The sequence below is a fragment of the Rousettus aegyptiacus genome, unplaced genomic scaffold (genome assembly GCF_014176215.1).
Source record: "Rousettus aegyptiacus isolate mRouAeg1 unplaced genomic scaffold, mRouAeg1.p scaffold_m13_p_17, whole genome shotgun sequence".
In the NCBI taxonomy this organism is placed as follows: Eukaryota; Metazoa; Chordata; class Mammalia; order Chiroptera; family Pteropodidae; genus Rousettus; species Rousettus aegyptiacus.
The window spans coordinates 538,195-556,666 of record NW_023416292.1 but is presented as its reverse complement, the minus strand read 5'-3'; the positions used below and the strand labels follow the sequence as shown (position 1 = coordinate 556,666).

Sequence of the window (18,472 nt, the reverse complement as noted above, 5' to 3'; positions counted from 1 at the left end):
CTTTGGACAAGCATGCTGCCTTCTGAAGAGTGTGCCTTGAATCCATAATAGCCAGAGAAGGATTTTAAAGTAATGGAAAAAGTGCTTATGTAACTTATTTCTAAATCAACAGAGGACTGTGTTTTTTGATGGTGTAGGAGGCTGGAGGCAGAAGCCTGTTAGGGTTGATGACTGTGCTGCAGCCCAACACTGCCAAGTCAGGGCAGCACTGCCAAAGCCTGGGGCAGCAGCCCGGGGCAGCCATGCAGTCACAGGCTCTGCTGACCCCTGTGTGTCCAGTGCTGTGATTCTAGGGAACACAAGATGCTGTTACACATTTTCTAATTACAACAAAGTCTCTTCTCTCTGCTTCCAAGAGGGAAGGCAGTTTATCAGTAGACAAACTCAAGTTTGAATCCTGTTCTAGCTATGTGACTCCGGGCATGTTATTTAAATTCTCTGGGCCTCAGTTTACTCATCTGGCTATTATAATAAAACTGTGTTCATAGGGTTCTTTTGAAGACTAAATGAGATACTGTCTATAAAGCACTTAGCATAGTGCCTGACATGCATTAGGGGCTCAAATAACAACAATAAAACCGGCAAGGACATTAGGGTTTTAAATAAATCATCAGACATAAAAAGACATTTTTGAGGGCTCAATGCCAGTCACACATGCCTCAGTACTGTCATGACAGGTGAGGACACCCACATGCTCTGAGTGAGATAACAGTGGCTGTGACAGAAATGGCCTGATGAATCAGCTTTACTATTTTGGACTAAATGCCGGGCTTGCATTTAGAAGAGCAGCCTATGACTCAGGTGCCATTGGGTTCCGTGTCAGGTGCAGGTTGTCTCCTGGCCTCCTGAGATGATGAAGACAGTGGACACAGATCCTGTGCTGATGAGCTGATGGGATGGCCCTCAAGGCTAAGCTCTGATAGTGAAGATAGACTCTCCTATGTACCTGGAACCAGAGGTGAGACTTGGCAGGTGGGAAGCGTGGTCGAAGGAGCATGAGTGTGGAGTTACCACCTGGGTTTAATCCCAATTCCTTCATACAAGTGTGGGGCATTGGGCCAGTTAGTCATCTCTAAACCTCAGTTCCTTCATCTGTAAAATGAGGAAAATACCTGATTTTTAGAGTGGTTGTTAAGGATAAAATGATACAATGTAATGTATGTAAACATCTGCTATATGGTAGGTACTTCTTAATTTGACAATTATAATCATATAAATAAGCAAGGTATAGTCATGACAAAATGTGAAATGTATTAGTGATGACTGATTTTTTTTTTGTGACAAACAATCCTGAGACAAAATTAGTTTCCTTCTTATAGGGTGGCAAGATACAGACAGCAGAAGGTTTGATTTGAGGCTTGGCAGATGAGTGTAGTTCGTTCTGGGAAATAGTTTATGATTTGGATCAAGTCCCTCCCCAGGTGACATGCTCATTGTTGCCCTGGGAAGACTTTATCTGGGGGGTAAGGGGAAGCAGGCCTCCATAGCCAGGGGAAGATCAATGATGAGATGTCCTATGAGATGAGGTCTCTACACGTCATGAATGGCTGTGAGGATGACAATGAGGCACAGCTCCAAGGAAGACATGGGCCACCACAGTGCCTATTGCAGAATGCAGGCCTGTCTCTGCAGCAGAAAGCTGTGTGCTGGGACATATGGCCTTGGAAGCAGTTGTTAGCCCTAGGACCCAGAGAATAGGACCCGGTCAGGGCAAAAAGGGAACTGCAGTGAAGTGGAAGTGGGAGAGCCAAGCCAGGGAGGAATGGTGCGGTTGGTACACCTTCCGTCCTGACTCTACTTGCTTCTGCATCAGAACAATTCTCTAGGAGAGGAACACAGGAGGTTAATGGGTACAGAACCCAAATGACATGGAGGGATGTTTCTTACATAGAAAAGCCTCTCTTCAGCAAGGAACTCGGATCACATGCCAGAGAATAAACATGAATGGAACTTTTAAAACATGAGGGTAGGAATCAGTATTACTGCAGCTACGTGCACCAGCAGCTCATTGAGAATAAGGCACTCCTAAGTATCAAAAGTTAATGATGTCTATCCCTGTCCTGGAAACCCAGCCTGGGAAGGAAGAGGGACTGGGGATGGGTGCCAGACATTGCTAAGAAGGTAACAGTGTTTGAGGGTGTTTAAGTTGGCCCCTTCTTCCCTATCAAGTTATGTGTATCCAAAAGAGAAATTCCCAAGAATCTTCCCACTTCTACTCCTGTAGGAAACAAAAGACTGTGGTTACATCTTGCTGATCTGATGCAGTGGTTCTCAAATGGGGATGATTTTGTCCTCTCAGGGGACATTTGGCAATGTCTGGAGACATATTTGATTGTCACTTTTTGGGAGGGAGGGTGGCATTCTATTGGCATCTGGTGAGTAAAGGTCCAGGATGCTGAAGCACCCTACGTTGCACAGGACACTGCCCCACAACAAAGAAGCATCCAGCCCCAAATGCCAGCAGTGCCAAGCTTGAGAAACCGTAGTGTGATGTGAGTGAGGCTCTTTGTTGATGGATCGGCTTGTTCCTTGCACCAACCATCTCAGTGTAGGGTAGAATTGGGAAGGGTCATGGCAAATATGTAATCCCTCATCAGTGGCCATACACAGAAGACAGGGTGAGAAGGCAAAAACTTGGGGCATGGGAATGAGCCCAAGGGGAACCTCAGACTAACCTCCCAAGGTAGATGGAAGGATAAGGGCAGAGTTTTCCATTCCAACTCTTATTTAAAAACAGATTTCCTTAAGCACGTAATTATGTATTTCCCTGAGGAACTCTTGAGGTAGAGGAGACCTGCTTAAATTATGGAGATGGAGGCTGCACACAGGGCTTTAATAGAGTTAGAAACATTTTCAGTCTTCTTTGAAGGAGCTTCAGGAGGAAGGAAAGGGCAGATTCCTTTCTTGCAGTACAGATGATGTGGGGAAGATGGAGCAAGATAGGAAAGAAGGGTAGAAAGCCCTTCAGTTGTATAACCCCAGCTTGTCAGGATCAGAGCAGAGACATGAACTCTAGGGGTACAGCTTTAAGCCTCCCATCCCTGTCTTCCCATCCTGGTAAGCAGTGGGTAGGGATCCAGGAGGTGGGCCATTCATACCCACCCTGCCTTCATGTGAAAACACACACACACACACACTCACTCACTCACTCACACATCCCTTTGGAAGATATTCTGGTTTGCATCAAGAAACAATGGACCTTGCTGTTGGGGGAGACGCAGGTGGGCAGGGTGGAGGAAATTTTGCTAAAGAAGAGTGTGAAGGTTTGAATGTATCCTCTCTATGTGTTCTCTTCCACTGTAGCCTGAATGCTGGGAATTGTGGGTTCTTCTATTTGGGAGATGTCCTCACCTGAGTAGGCTGGGTGGGGACCAAAGAAAGAGAATGAAGGAACTGATTACTTGGATTTGACACACAGAGGAAAGGGTGAGGCTGCATCTTACAGCCTCCCTCCTGCTCCTAGATTGGCAAGACTCTAGCTAAAATACCTTTTGTGTGAGAGAGTTGGATGGGGATTGAGTTGGGTGGGTGGCAGTAGAAAGGAGAAAAAGATGTGAGGAACAGGTGGCCACAAGGGAACCCTTGCCTCCTCCATGTCTCCACTGCATTTGGAATGCATATCTGTGATAGTTCCCATTATATGCAGTTGGACTCTGTGCCTGCCTTATCCAGGAGGCTGTGAATCATGTCTCATTCGGCTGGGTACCCTTTGCATCTAACAAAGCCTAGTACACATAGGCACTCAGAACATATTTCATAATGAATTTCTACCTTATCCTGCATGGCCTGCTACAGCAGAAGAGAGGACAGGAATTCATGCAGAAGTTACAGCAAAAAGAGTCTACTTGGCTGGCCTATCCATCTTATCTCTTAAAGCCAAAAGGGTGGTGGTGGTGCTGGTAGAATGGGATCCAATGGATTAGTGAAGGTAAATGTCTGAGAAACATGGCCATGATTTATAGCCCTGAATCTCTTCATTTAATCACTATTTTCTGTATAACCACCCAGACTGGCTCAGTTTGAACATTCCTTGGCCTGAGGTGGTGGCACAGCACAATGGGCTGAGTATCAAGGGCAAGCTGAGCACCCCGAGGCTAGTGACAGGTACACAGACCTTGGGAGAAGAGGATGGTGGTTATCTGTGAGCACAACATCCAGGCCTCTGTCCTAAGAGGGCTAAGGGAATGACATACCTGGGGCACACAAGCCTAGACAGAGAGGCTGTGTCCACATGTCCTCTCCAGGCCTGTGAGCATCAGAGACCCTGGGCTTTTCACTAACCAGCTCTCTAGAAGACACATCAAATGTCAGAGAACAGGTAGAGTTTCAGCATCTTTAAGAGGCTGGAGATGTGTGTTGTATTCCTGGCCAATCCTTCCACTTTCTCGAAGTGTGACCTTGATTCTCTGTGAGCTTTAGCCACTTCATCTAAAGTGCCTTTCCTATATCACGGGGTTACTGTGAGGCTCAAATGTGTTGATATGTAGGAATGCTTTGTAAACTGTACAGTGCTATGCAACATGAACTGATTCTTATAAGTTATTTATTCAAGGAAGCAGCAGAGGGACCCCACATCAATGCAGCTCCAGCCATTCCATCAATCAAAACCTGCCTGCGGGGAAGGGAGACTGCAGTCTCTTGGGCCAGCTAGGAGCTGGAGGCTTCAGCCCACTTCCACGTCTCTGGCCCCATCTAACACTGGTCAGGGCTGTGGGGGTCTGACAGAAGGTTGCTGAAGCTCCTTATTTAGTTCGCTGGTAGAACTGGAAGACTGCTTTCTCCTGCTCATATGTCTCGATTGAGCCGGGTCGAAGGCGCCGGATTTCAGCGATGGCATCTCCTGCAGCCAGCCCCCTTTCCTTCACCAGGTAACAGGCCAGCATGGTGCCAGTACGGCCGAAGCCCAGGGCACAGTGTACTCCCACGGCCTGTGAAGGAGGAGCTTGATGGAGTGGAGCCTGATACCCTCCCAACACTCTTCTGACTCTCACTTGAGTCGATCTCCTCCCTACAGCTGCTTCTTCTGGGTCAGACCAAGGACTGCACATGTCTCCGGCTCTCAGGGGCAAGAAGTGACATCAAAGTCAGGGAAGGCTATCCCATACCTGGTGGCTTGCAGGCCACCAATTACCAACAAAGGGGCTGGTTCAAGCGCTGGGCTCCTGGCATGCTTTTCCACAACCATCCACATGCACTCTCTAATGTTGAGGGCACTGGGCACGTGTGGCTACCGAGTACCTGAAATGCTGCTAATCCAAATGGAGATGTGATGTAAAACGCAACCAGGTTGTGAAGATATAGTACAAAAAGCGATGAAAATATCTCACTATTTTACATTGGTTATATGCTACAGTGGCAATATTTTTGACTTAGTGGGTTAAATTATATTATCAAAATGAATTTCTCCTGCTTCTTTTTTACCTTTTAAAATGTGGCTGCTAGAAACTTTAAAATTACATAAGGCTCCATTATATTTGGACGGAGCACTGCTGTGGAGACTGCTCAATAGCCTCTGACTTCGACCCTCAACTCTCCCAAGTTTGTCCACCCTTTCTCCTCAGCTCTCCACGTGAGTTGACTCTTCCTTTCCTCTCCACAAGCCCAGTTTACGCCGCTCAGCCCTCTTTACTCCTCCCATTTCCCTCCCCGCCCTCTCCCCTAGGCTTTACGTCCCTGTTGCACCTGTTGTCTCCTGGCCCCACGGTCTTCCCCCAATCTCTCCCAGTCCTGTATTCCCCCAGCCCTGTATTCCTGGCCCTGACTTCCCCCTCTCCGTGCGTGTCCCCGCTGACCCCTCCCAGGCCTCTTCTTCCCTACGCTGACCCTGCCCACTGACCTCTCCCCGGGCGTTGGCCTCGTTCACGATCTGCATGAAGCGGTCAATCTGCTCGGGGGCTGGCGGGCAGAAGTCCGGGATGCGCAGTCTGTGAAGGGTGAGGCCGGGGCAGCTGTCGTTGTGCGGGGGCCCGCGCTCCGTTAGAGACACGAGGTGCCGCACGCCCTGGTCCAGCAGAAACTGGTAATGGGCCGGAAGCCGGGGCAGCGCCAGCCCAGCGAGCCGGCCCGGGAGCACCCAGGAGAAGTTGGGGGGCTGCACGCCCATGGCTGGGGGAGGGCTCAGGAACAGCTCCAGCCACTTGTCCGCTCGCCCGCCCGGGCCGGGTAACCCCCACCTACCCCGTACTGGTGCCTACCCAGACCGCGCAGTCTCTGGGACAGTGTTCCGGGCGACGTCTCTCTCCGCCACGCAGATTGGCGCAGCTGCTTGGGGGCAGGGATAGAACGCCGGCGGGCTTTGAATGACCTAGAAGAGCACCGATCCCAGTTACCTGGACGCTCGTTGATTTGTTGGATAGACAACAATGGGCGGGATTACGGCAGCGGGGCGCATGAAGATTGGAGCAACGCAAACAGCCAAGAAGGAAAACGTACAAGGAATTAAGAATTGTTTTCTGTAGATGAAGCCACCCGGGGTCGGGCAACTGCTCCCTGGCTGTCGGTGGGAGTAATTGCATCCGGGGCAAGTGCCCTTGTCACTCAAGCCCTTGGCTTTCTCTTACTTGCTTCATAGTGGATGCCCAAGGGACTAGGAGATGGCAGATCTACTTCTGCCTTGGGAGAAGAATCTCCTCTACAATGACTGTGAGCAGTGACTATCAGTAATTTTCTGACCTCGTCTAGTAAGAGGGATTCACTGTACAGGGGACCGTTCTCATTTTCCATCGCTGGTATTATTAAAAATACGAGGCTGCCATTGGTACCCTGAAATTAACAGACTAACAAAAAACTAACAAATTGAGCATTTACTATGTGCCAGATATTATTGTAAGCATTTTACATGTATTAACTAATTTAATTGTCACAATAATCTTATGAGGTAGGTAATCTAATTAACTCTACAGATGAAAAAATGAAGCTTCAGAGAGTTTCAGGATTTTGACCAAGGATGACTGATGCCCTGGGACTTTGAAACCAAACAGCCTAGCTCTGCAATCTTTAACAACACAGCATTGTTTCCTAAAGTTAGACAGAAGGTTGCTGCCTCTTCACATAACCATCCTTATGTCCCCAAATATCACCTCGGTTAAAGGTTGCAGGATTTCTTAATTTCTCTTCATATTTCATAATTTCCAGGCTCTCTGAGTCACCCTCCCTTGGGGGAGGCTAGAGTTTATCAGTGTTGTTCATAGGAGATGGGACTTAGATTTGAATACAATGTCTTAGCTGTGATCTGACTGGTCCATATCCTTATTTGAACAATGTGTTTCTAGTAATGTGTACTCATTATAATTATGGAAACAATTAATCTTAATGAATTTGCTTTGTACCAGGTACTGTGCCAAGTGCTTTCTGGAAGAACCACATGTGAAAATATTTTTATATCCCCTTTGTACATGAGTAATCTGAAGCTTAGAAAAGTTGGTTAACGTGGCCAAGGACACACAACTAGTAAGTAGCTGGGCTGGTTGAGCCAAGGTCTTTCTCTTTGCAAGCCCAGGGCACTTAGCCATGAGGATGTACTTCCCTCCCTCTATCCCCACTTACTGCTGACACACATTCGACCATTTAAAGCTTTGATTCCAGCAAAATGAAAAGAAATTTCTCTTCCTTCAAAGTTTAAAGCCTGTTCTTACCCTGTGGAAAATGCACTTACCGTTTACCCAGACAACTCTGAAATATTGCCTCCACCTGCTCTACCCAGGTTCCAGGAGTTGCCAGATCTACCCTTTCCTCTTTTTCTGTGCAATCACAGCCCTGATTAAGCCCTTCCGGTTTATGCTCTCATTTCCCACACAACTCTCTATCAATCTTTCTAGCCCATCCCAATTCATTCCTTTCCCTCTTTCTCTGCTGTGCCACCAGTACTCCCACCCCCAAGGGTTTTGGCTGCACTGCCTCATAGACAAGAATCCTGCACTTGCTCTTTTCTAGTTTAGTTTTTCTCAGTCTCTTTGCTTTGCTTTCCTTTCTTTACTCCCTCCACTTATCAGGGGACAACCAGGTCACAGCCCATCTTCTCCAGAGGGAAGAAATTTCTGGGTGATACAGAGATCCCCTTTTCATATGAGGTCCCAAACAGTGATTTTGCCCCATGAGTGAGTCTCTGTAGGGGTAGAAGTGATTCTTCCTATCCTCTTGGGCCTTCTTCTGGAAAGGCCAGTTGGCTCCCTTTGTAGGCTCCCCCATCTCTACTGCTCTACCCCTCTCGGTACACCCTGGGACCAGGGTATCTGCTTTTTACTGTGTCCCCTTGGCAAAGGCACTAATTTAATGATCTATTTTGGACCCCTGGGGGGTTGCAATGCCAGTGGCAGTTAGAGGTGAAGCCAGAGTCAGAGAATTTCCTCCTCTAAGCAGGTTCCTGTGTCCCACTAAGGCAAAGGATTGCTTGGATTTGGACAGCAGTCAGAATTCTCAATGTTTTAAATGTGCTGATCTTCTTTTATATAACACATTTCACACCTGGGGCCTGATCTAGAAACTAGATTTAAGAAGGGACAGTGTGGAAGTCGCCTCTAAGATGGCCCTCAACAACCCATCTTATGCCTTGTCTAATAGCCCTTTTCCACAGTGGTAGAGATGGTTTTTATAACCAGTAGGATATTGTGGAAATGTCAGTGTGTGATTTCTTAGGTTAAGTCATAAAAGGCACTTTCATTTTTGTCTTGCTCTGACTTAAAATAAGCCAGATTACATGTTGTAAGGACACTTGAAGAGCCTTGTGGAGAGCTCCATGTAGTGAGGGACTGAGGCTTCATACCAACGTCATGTAAGGGAGCTAGCTATTTTGGAAGTAGATCTTCTGGCCCCATCAAGATGACCTGCCCAATACCTCACAATAACCTTATGGATTTCTTGAGCCAGAACTACTCAGCTAAGCCTTTCTTGAATTTCTTACCTGCAGAGAGAATATTATTTTGAGCCATTGAATTTGGGGGAGATTTTTAATGTAGTCATAGATAACTAATACAGATGGGAAAATTCAGATAGAATGAAAGGAGAAAAATAATTTATAATAAACTCAAGAAGTGAAATAATATTAAGTTTATTTTTAAAAGAAAAAAGTTATGCTATAATTAATTGTGGTCTAAGTGTGCATTTGTTTGCTGGGGATGGGGTGTTGTGAAAGGTCCACACAAATTTTCTACATTTAGAGAAATGCGTGTGTAGAGGAACCAAACAGAACCATTTGGCTGTGGGTTTTGTTTATGTGTGGTGTTGAAGGCATGGGTGTATAGTTAAGGATGATATACAAATTATTTAATAACTGGCCACAGCACAGGAAGCAAGAATGAACCTTCTGCCAATCAGCCCCAGCATTAGCTGTAAACAAATAGTGGAGCTATTCTGCTGTCTATTGGATTCATATCAGTGTGGCGTGTAGAGGCTTTTATGTGCTCTGAGATGTGGCCAGATTATCTTGGACCTTTTAATAAAAGTCTATTCACAAGGTGGCACTGATAGCTTTTCCTTATTTCTTTTTTTGTTTGTTTGGTTGAAAAGTTTGTAATTTGTATACTGTTACAGAACATACCATGACTGAAATCTCACAAATTACTAGTTGATTTCTTATACTTCTGACAGTTCTATTGCCTTCATGGCGCTTAAAATTATGTTTTTCCTTTAGACCATTCAAGGAGCATATTTAGACTTCATGCTGGAATGTTGGTGCCTTATACCAGAAGCTATGATTAGGAGATATGGAGATGGGGAACTAGTTGGGGACTAGCTTTTAGTTTTAGCAAAGCTATTGAACATAGGCAGGTGAGAGCAGAATCAGAGAAGAGTGAGAACTCAGCTATGAGCCTCCTTTATGATGCAAACCATCTTGCAGAAGCTTTTTCACTTCTATTGTTTATGCAGCTGGAAACTTTGCCTTGGATCTGAAAGGGAGAAATTACTGGAAATATTAACATTGTAGTTTTCATAGCATAAATGTCAAAACTGGGAGAAACCTCAAGATATCTCCTGGTTTTACCTCTCCATTTCTAGGTGATAAAAATAATGGTCACTCAGTGGGTCCAGACTAGGACTCAATGCATTCTATCAAATGTCACTGAATCACTAAACTGTGTGACCTAGACTAAGTTACTTAAACTTTCTAAGTCTCAGTTTCCTCATCTACGAAAGATAGATATCTTTAATGACGTGGTCAGTAGGCTCCAAACTTTTTGGCACCAGAGGCCAGTGCTTCTGTGAGAATCTAATGCCTGATGATCTGAGGTGGAGCTGAGGTGGTGATGCTAACACTGGGGAGCGGCTGCAAATACAGATGAAGTTTCACTCATTCGCCCACTGCTCACCTCCTGCTGTGCGGCCTGGTTCCTCACAGACCACGGACCAATACCAATCTGTGGCTGGAGTTGGGGTCTTCTTATATAGATTATTAAGGATTATTGATAGGGTTAAATAAGCTAGAAATATGTAAAGTATCTAGCAAAGTGCTGGTACAAAATTGGTGCGCAAAAGATGGAAGCTACTGCTACTATCGCCATTATCTCAGGATGATTTAAAGCTGATGAGAATAAATGAAGAAATTACACTTACGTTGAAATATCTCTAATATGAAGTGTGGAATTGTAGGAGGCTGTGGTTGGCAGAATTCTAAGAAGGTCCTAAATGACCCACACCCTTTGAGGAGAGAATATCACTTTCATGATTATATTATGTTATAAGGCAAAAGGTAGCCATGTGGCAAGATGGCTGTCAGGATCTGAGTGGTTCCCAGATGACAGCTGCTAAGTAAGCAAGGACTTCAGTCCTTCAACTGAGGAAAGTGAATTCTGCAAATCTGAATGACCTTGGAAGAGGAACCAAGCCTCAGAGGAGAGCTGAAGCCTGGCTGGCATCTTAATTTCAGCCTGAAGAGACTCTGGGCAGAGGATCCAGCTAACCAGTAACAGGACTTCTGATCTACAGAACTGTGAGATAATAAGTGGTATTTTTTTTTTTTTGCCACTAAGTTTGTGGCAATTTGTTACACAGCAATAGAAAATGAATATAGATGCCTTATTTATTTTCTTATCTTCAATATGCTGCTTTCAGTATCAGACCTTTGAGATTTCTAAACTGCTGTCTTATTTCTTATCTCTTTCCCTTTATTTTGAGTCTTCCAATCTCTAAAACTATAGACCACATAGGTCCATTTTCCAGTGTAGATGCAACAAATACAATGAATAAATGGAGCTCAGAAATTGTCAGTAGCTGATTCTCTCTGGGTACCTTCCCAGCTCCTGGCTGTTCCTCTGACCACCTAGACCTCTAGACCAATGCTTCTCAAAGTGTGATCCACAGTTAAGCAGCTTTGGCATCATATGGGAGTTTGTGGGAAATGCAGAATCTCAGGCCCTGCCCTGTGGCATCCCCAGGAGGTTCCTATGCACACCTATGCCTGAGAAACCCCGTTGTAAGACCAGCTTGTATTTCAGCTGTTTTTCCTTCTCCTTGATGAGCACTGGTAGTACCTAAAACATGGCCTAGCCACAAGAAGTGGTGACTTGGACATTTCTGGGCATCTCCTCTCTGGAGCTAAGAAGATTTGGCTAAGCTGGCCTGGGGGCAGAGGAGCCAATCAGCACAGGGTGAGGTCTAAAGAGGCCTAATTGGCTTGGCTGAAAGTCTGAGGTTAATTAGAGATACCTAACAGTCCCTGATTAGAACAATCTACTGCTGTATCTACAGGTTACGAATATGTCCAAGAAAAACACACTTACATGTACATTGTGATTTTCCTGTTTTTGTTCCAAGGAAGGGCTTGGTTCCAAGATTTCCTTTCCAGAGGAAATCTTGAACTATTACTTTCCACTCTCTCCACCTTTAAAGTACATTCCAAGCATGGTAGAAGTTGGCTGCTTTAACATCCTTCAATTTATGTGACCCTAGTCACTCTACTGTTTGCAGGAAAGAAAAAAGAGCTAAGGACCACCTTCTATCACAAGCCCTGCCCCTAGCATACCTTCTTTTCTTGCAGATCCAATCTTTCTGGAATCTCCTTAGGACCCCTCACCTCCGTGGTTCTCTGGACTGGCCTCCACTTGTCTAGCCTTTACACATTCCCCTCTGCGTGGCTGTGGTGACTTTCATAGAACACAGATCTTATACTTATACTCCAGTCCTTCCGTAACTCCTTGTTGCCTTCAAGAAAAAAGTCCCAACACTTCTAGACTGACAGAGAAAGCCCTTCAGGATGAGGCCTCTTGCTTCTCTCTTTGTCCACATCTTACCTTATTCCTTTGCAACAATATATGCCCCTGCCAAACCAAACAATGCAGAGTGTCAGCAAAGCAGCACTCTCATGTGCCTTTGCACATGCTCTCCTTTTACTGGCCCTGTGCTTACCTATGGCCTGCATCAGCTCCTCACCCCTGCTCAAGATTAAGTTTGGAACACACCACTCTCTCTAGGAAGCCTTCCCTGCACTCTTATAATTCATATTTTGTATCCCTCTTCTGAGTTTCTTTAGCATCATTAGCAAAATATATATTACATTATATATTTAAAGCATTTTAAAGAATTTATTGCTTTATTATACCAATAACATTTTTATTTTAAAAGCATTAAAACATATATACTCAAAAAAGAAAAGAAATGATGATCTATTACCTATTTATTTTAGTTGGTATTCAAAGAGACACCACTCTGTTTTCCAGGTATGATGGGAAGGAATACAAAGAGTTAGAGGTTTACATACCTGATGGATGGGCTATGTTAGCAAACATCCCAGAGGATCTTAGCCTGTGACATCTAACTGAGAAGATCGCAAAGACCTTGCTTAGAAGCTACTCCACTATAAACCTCAAGAACTGGAAAATTCCCATCAATTATGTCAGTCTCTAGCACTAATGTGGGGAGTCTCAAAAGATTCACTGGGATGCTGTTTCAAATGTCTCATCTGTCTATGCATTTACCCACCTCTGGAAAGTAATGGCCTTTTCTCTCTTTTGGAAATGTTCCCAGCTTTCTTCTGTGGCTCAGACGCCTTAATAATGAGGGGCATTGAAGCTGAGTTTACAAGAGAATTCACCTAAAGATAATGACATTTTGGTCCACCACCTTTCATATATATTTGTGTTAGTATGTGTATGTAAATGATTATCATACATGTTAAACTCTCTCTTTACTGTGCCCTACTTGTATATCTATATACATTTCTCTCCTCTCGCTTCTTGAAGGTGAAATGAGCTTGCTTCCCTACTTTTTAGAACAAAGATTTCCAACACTTGGTTTGATGACACTCTGGAGTCTTCATTTATCTCATGGGGTACCTTGAAATTCACAAAACAAGATTAAATTCATTTTCATTGAAAAGAGGAAATAGACATTATATAGTAATTACAGGTACAAGTGTGTGTGCTGAAATCAGGCTTATAAATGCTTACCTTAGAGAGAAATCAAGTGAATGTGTATGGGATTGGAAGGGATCTTAAGGGCGTTTTACTTTGAATCTTTCTAAAACATACCATCTAATTACTTTCAGGTTGATATTTCCCCAAATTAATTGTTTCTCATGTTGGGAGTCAGGGTTGTGGGACCTGAAAGCTCCCAGCATGCTGGTCTGTCTTCTTGCCTATTGCAGGGCCTGGCGCATAATGGGTCTAAGGAAACAGATTTTATTTGACTGTGTGTTAGGGCAGGACCTAGTGGTAGTGGCTGAGGAGGGCGCATGACACAGAGTGTTCCCGTTCTGTGGGATTGGAGGCCATGAGGTATCTCCAGAAATAGTGCTTTAGGTAATATGGTCATTTCAACTATGTTGATTCTTCCAATCCAAGAACATGGAATATCTTTCTATTTCTTTGTATCTTCTTCAAGTTCTTTTAATAGGGTCTTATAGTTTTCATTAGATAGGTCCTTCACATGTTTCGTTAAATTTATTTCTAGGTATTTTATTCTTTTTGTTGCAATTGCAAAAGGAACTAATTTTTCCACTTCTTTTTCTGACACTTTGTTGTTAGAGTATAGGAATGCAATGGGTTTTTGAGCATTGATTTTGTATCCATAAACTTTACTGTATTTGTTTATTGTTTCTAGCAGTGTTCTTGTGGGGTCTTTAGGGTTTTTTATGTAGAGAATCATGTCATCCACAAATAATGACAGTTTGGCTTTTTCATTTCCTATTTGGATGCCTTTTATATCTTTCTCTTGCCTGATTGCACTCACTAAGACCTCCAATGTTATACTGAATGAGAGTGGTGATAGTGGACAGCCTTGCCTTGTTTCTGATCTTAGAGGGAAGGTTTTTAGTTTTTTGCCATTAAGTATAATGTTGGCTGAGGGCTTGTCATCTATGGCCTTTATTATGTTAAGTTACTTTCCTTCTATACTGATTTTGTGAAGTGTTTTTATCATACATGGAGGTTGTATTTTGTCAAAGGCTTTTTCTGAATCTATTGATATGATTATATGATTCTTATTTTTTAATTGGTTTATGTGGTGCATCACATTAATCAATTGTCATATGTTGAACCATCCCTGTGCCCCTGAGATGAAGCCTGCTTGATCGTGGTGTATAATTTTTTAAAATATGTTGTGTTTGGTAGAATTCACTGGTGAAGGCATCTGGTCCTGGACTTTTACTTTTTGGTAGGTTTTTGAAGATTGTTTCAATTTCCATACTACTGATTGGTATATTTAGATTTTCCAGTTCTTCTTGATTCAGTCTAGGAAGGTTGAATATTTTGAAGTACTGGTCCATTTCTTCTACATGACCCACAGGAGCCTGGACCGGGGGCACTTTATCAACCTATTCCCTTTCATTCCTTTTTCCTAATCTACTTGCTGATTTTCAGGCTAATCTTGGAGTATAAATATTTGATTGCCTTTTGTTAGTTTTATTTTGAATTTTTATTTGTTGAACAACTTTAATGCATCAGACACTGTGCTAGGCATTTTTTATGTATTTTTATATTTAATCTTCACAACTTCCCTACATCAGAAATATTTTCCCATTTTATAAATGATTTTGACTTGGAAAGGTTTGAAAGCCAGTCTCCCTGACTGGGTTTTGCTCATTCACTGCACCATGGTCAGTGGTGGTGGGTAGGGCCTTTAATTCAAGAACAACTGCACCAGTCTTTGGGAGGATGATTCTCTTCACTGATTGGATTCTGGTTTTACTTCCTCATGTAGTGCAGTTGATTACAAAGTGCATTCTAAAGACTTCTCACCACCAGAAGTGCTCAAGTTCTGCTCTAATTAGGAACTAATTTGTTTCCTACTAATCCTGCCTGGTTGAAGCCCTCCTCTCACTTTTTCTAAAGGACAATATTGCCCTATCAAATCATAGCACCATTATTTTGCTGGACTTTTCATGTAAATGTACTGGCGTTGTTTTTCATAAATTATAGCTCTGGATTTTTTTCTGACTCATATTTTCTATGAGGAACAGGTATAATGTTCCATCATTAACTATGTTACACTATTATGTGATGGAAAGATCTGCTGGGAATAGCTTTAAGATTGCTTAAAGTAATTGATTTTGCTTTGGTCTTTGTGTATAAAAACTAGTAATGGACTAGTGTATCAGTCAGGGCTTGTCAGGAAGTAGCCACACAACCTGAAAAACTGAAGGGTGGTTAAGACAAGGAACTATTACAAAGGTAGAGGCAAAGTTGAGAAAAACCTACAAGGGTCACCAGAATAGTACCTTGAGAGCCATTGCCACTCATAGGTCTTGACCTATCAAAGGAAGTGGGGATTATTGGAATTTGAAGAGTGCAGCTATATGAAGATGTCTGCCTAACATGAGCAATAGCATTTGCTTACAGAATGCAGCCAGCTCATGGTAACCTGGCATGGAGTGAGCTGGTGCGGGAGGACACTTAGTTAAACTTTCTATCTTCCCATTCTCTAATCTCCTACTAGTGCTCCCCAATTGCTGAACTCCAGAAACCAGAGAGCAAGGGAGCCTATTGATGCAGCCTGTGGAAGAAGTGTGGAGAGTGGGTGGGGAAGGCCAAACAGGAGCCATTCAGCACAGCTGGAATGCAAGATCTGGTAACTCACTCTTATGTTCGACTTGAGTTTTAGGTTGTAGCAAGCGTTCATGGGAATGGTCTACTAATAGATCAGACAATAATATCAGTTTTTAAGAAATGGGACTGTGTTCTGCCTCTGCTTCCTCCAACTTTTCTTTTTACTTTATTTCTTAACAATTTAAAATAATTTGTGCATGATATATCTGTGTGGACCCCTATTCTCCATGTGGGTGATATAATTTTGTTGTCATTAATCAGATGTGGCCTCTCTTACTGGAAAACAGAATGTCTTGAATTTGACTTTTCTAAATCCCAAATCGTTATTTTTGGCAGATGGTATTTTCAATTCAATTGGCTTATATCTAATGATTATATATTGTGGGCCAACCCTTTCAGACACTTAGGGTACATTTTTCAACCATATTTTTTTCTGATTGTTTCACTAAAAAAAAAATTATGCTACTTAAAGGTAAATACTTTTTGGGTGCATTACTGACATTTATTTGTTTGTTTCTGGGGCCTGGGAAACTGGTAAAATCTATTTTGAAAATATTATCAGGCACAATGCATAACATTCACACTTGCTCAGTCAGTAAACACTGGTTGAATGAAAGAGAGAGGGAATTAACTTTGTAGCTTTGATTTTATCTTTCTTCCCCAAATTGTTTTTAGGAAACAGTTTTTGGAGTGCCCACCTATTTTGGGTCCTGGTTAAAAGCCTTCATTTACTTTAAAGGAAATGAAACTCTCTCCCGCCCTGTTGATTTTTAAGGTATATGGGACTCTCCCTCATTAACGATACAGATTTCATATGATTCATACTCTTGACAAATGTTAAAATTTGAACATTTATGCTTCTCAAGAACTTAACTAGAAGTGTAAGCAATTCTGACCAATAGTCAAAGAACATACAGTTTTTTCATAATTCTAATTGAACACTGCTCAATAGAACTTTCTGCAATGATGAACACGTTTTATAATTGTACTGCACAATATAATAGCCACTAGCCACGAGTGGCTATTGAGCATTTAAAATGTGGCAATTGAGACTGAAGAATGTAATTTATTTTATTTTTATTTATTTCTTTTTTGAAATTTAAGAGTATTTAATGGACTATTGAAAAAGCTTTGCCTGAAGTTTCAAAAGCAATAAAGAATTGTGAAGGACAGGCAATGATAGCAGGTACATTGCCACCCTTGGGCCTGAAGGAGCAAATGGAGTTTCGGGAGAGGGTGGGAAGGGAGCAGAAAGTTCTAGAAGCCCAGAGGAGGCTGGACAGAGAGGGATGGGGGGCAGGAGGAGGAGGTGCCCACATCCCTCTTTTCCCTGATCAACTTGTGTTGAATCTTAATCAATAAGAGAATCAGGCTAACAGTGAAACTAAAATGATTTTATTCTAGAAAGCAAAATTTTGCTCTCTAAAGTGTGTGTGTGTGTTTTTAAGTTTATCATTAGTTTCAAGTATATAGTACATTGGTTAGACATTTATGTAGTTTATAAAATGATACCCCTAATTGCTCTTTCTCTCCTCTGGCTCTCCACCTAGCCCTTACATTGATGCTAACTGCATTCCCTATGCTGTGCTCCCCATCCTCCTGACCATCTATCAATTACTAATTTGTACTTCTTTAACCCTTCACCTCAACCCCCTCCCCTCTGGCCATTATCAGATTGTCCTCTATATTTGTGAGTCTGTTTTGATTAGTTTGTTTTTTGTTCCTTAGACTCTGCATATAAGTGAAATCATTTAGTATTTATCTTTCCCTGTCTTACTTATTTCACTCAGCATGATAAATCTAGTTCCATCCATGTTGTTGCAAATGGTAGGATTTCATTTTTTAATGGCTGAGTAATATTCATTGTACATATGAACCAAAATTTCTTTATCCAGTTGTCTGGTGATAACCATTTAGGTTGCTTCCATATCTTGGCTGTTGTAAATTGTGCTGCTGTAAACATAAGAGTGCATAGGTCTTTACAAAGTATTGTTTCAGTTTTCTTTGGATAAGTACCCAGAAGTGCAATTTCTAGGTCAAAAGATATATCCATTTTTAATTTTTTGAGAAAACTCCAGACTGTTTTCCATAGTGGCTGTACCAATTTGCAATCCCACCCACGATGTATGAGAGTTCCCTTTTCTCTACATCCTTGCCAATACTTATTGTTCTTTGATTTATTGATGATAGCCATTCTGACAGATGTCAGGTGATACCTCATTGTGGTTTTAATTTGCATTTCTCTGAAGATTAGTAACCTTGAGCATCTTTTTATGTCTATTGGCCATCTGTATTTCATCTTTGGAGAAGTATCTGTTCAGGTCTTCTGCCCACTATTTAATTAGTTTGTTTTTTTTTGATGTTTAGTTGTATGAGTTCTTTATAAATTTTGGATATTAACCCCTTATCGGATGTATTGTAAGCAAATATCTTCTCCCATTCAATAGGTTGTCTTTTCATTTTGTTGATGGTTTCTTTTGCTGTGCAAAAGCTTTTTA

General features: G+C 42.6%; 1 protein-coding gene across 1 annotated transcript; it reads right to left on the bottom strand.

Moving 5' to 3' along the window:
• Positions 1–471: 471 nt before the first annotated feature.
• On the bottom strand, positions 472–6,489 carry DUSP23 (dual specificity phosphatase 23). The gene is made up of 3 exons (XM_016139146.2): positions 6,433–6,489; positions 5,837–6,304; positions 472–4,928 (listed from the first exon to the last, which is right to left on the bottom strand). Exons 2-3 carry the CDS (start codon positions 6,101–6,103, stop codon positions 4,743–4,745), a joined length of 453 nt encoding a protein of 150 aa, XP_015994632.1. The 5' UTR covers positions 6,104–6,304; positions 6,433–6,489; the 3' UTR covers positions 472–4,742.
• Positions 6,490–18,472: the final 11,983 nt, after the last annotated feature.

What these genes read in the sequence shown, in the direction of transcription:
- DUSP23 (XM_016139146.2), bottom strand. Translation starts at nt 6,103, where the DNA reads ATGGGCGTGCAGCCCCCCAACTTCTCCTGGGTGCTCCCGGGCCGGCTC. An exon ending in AGGCCAACGCCCGGGGAGAG is followed by an intron (nt 4,929 to 5,836) that starts GTCAGTGGGCAG and finishes CCTCCTTCACAG; the next exon opens with GCCGTGGGAGTACACTGTGC.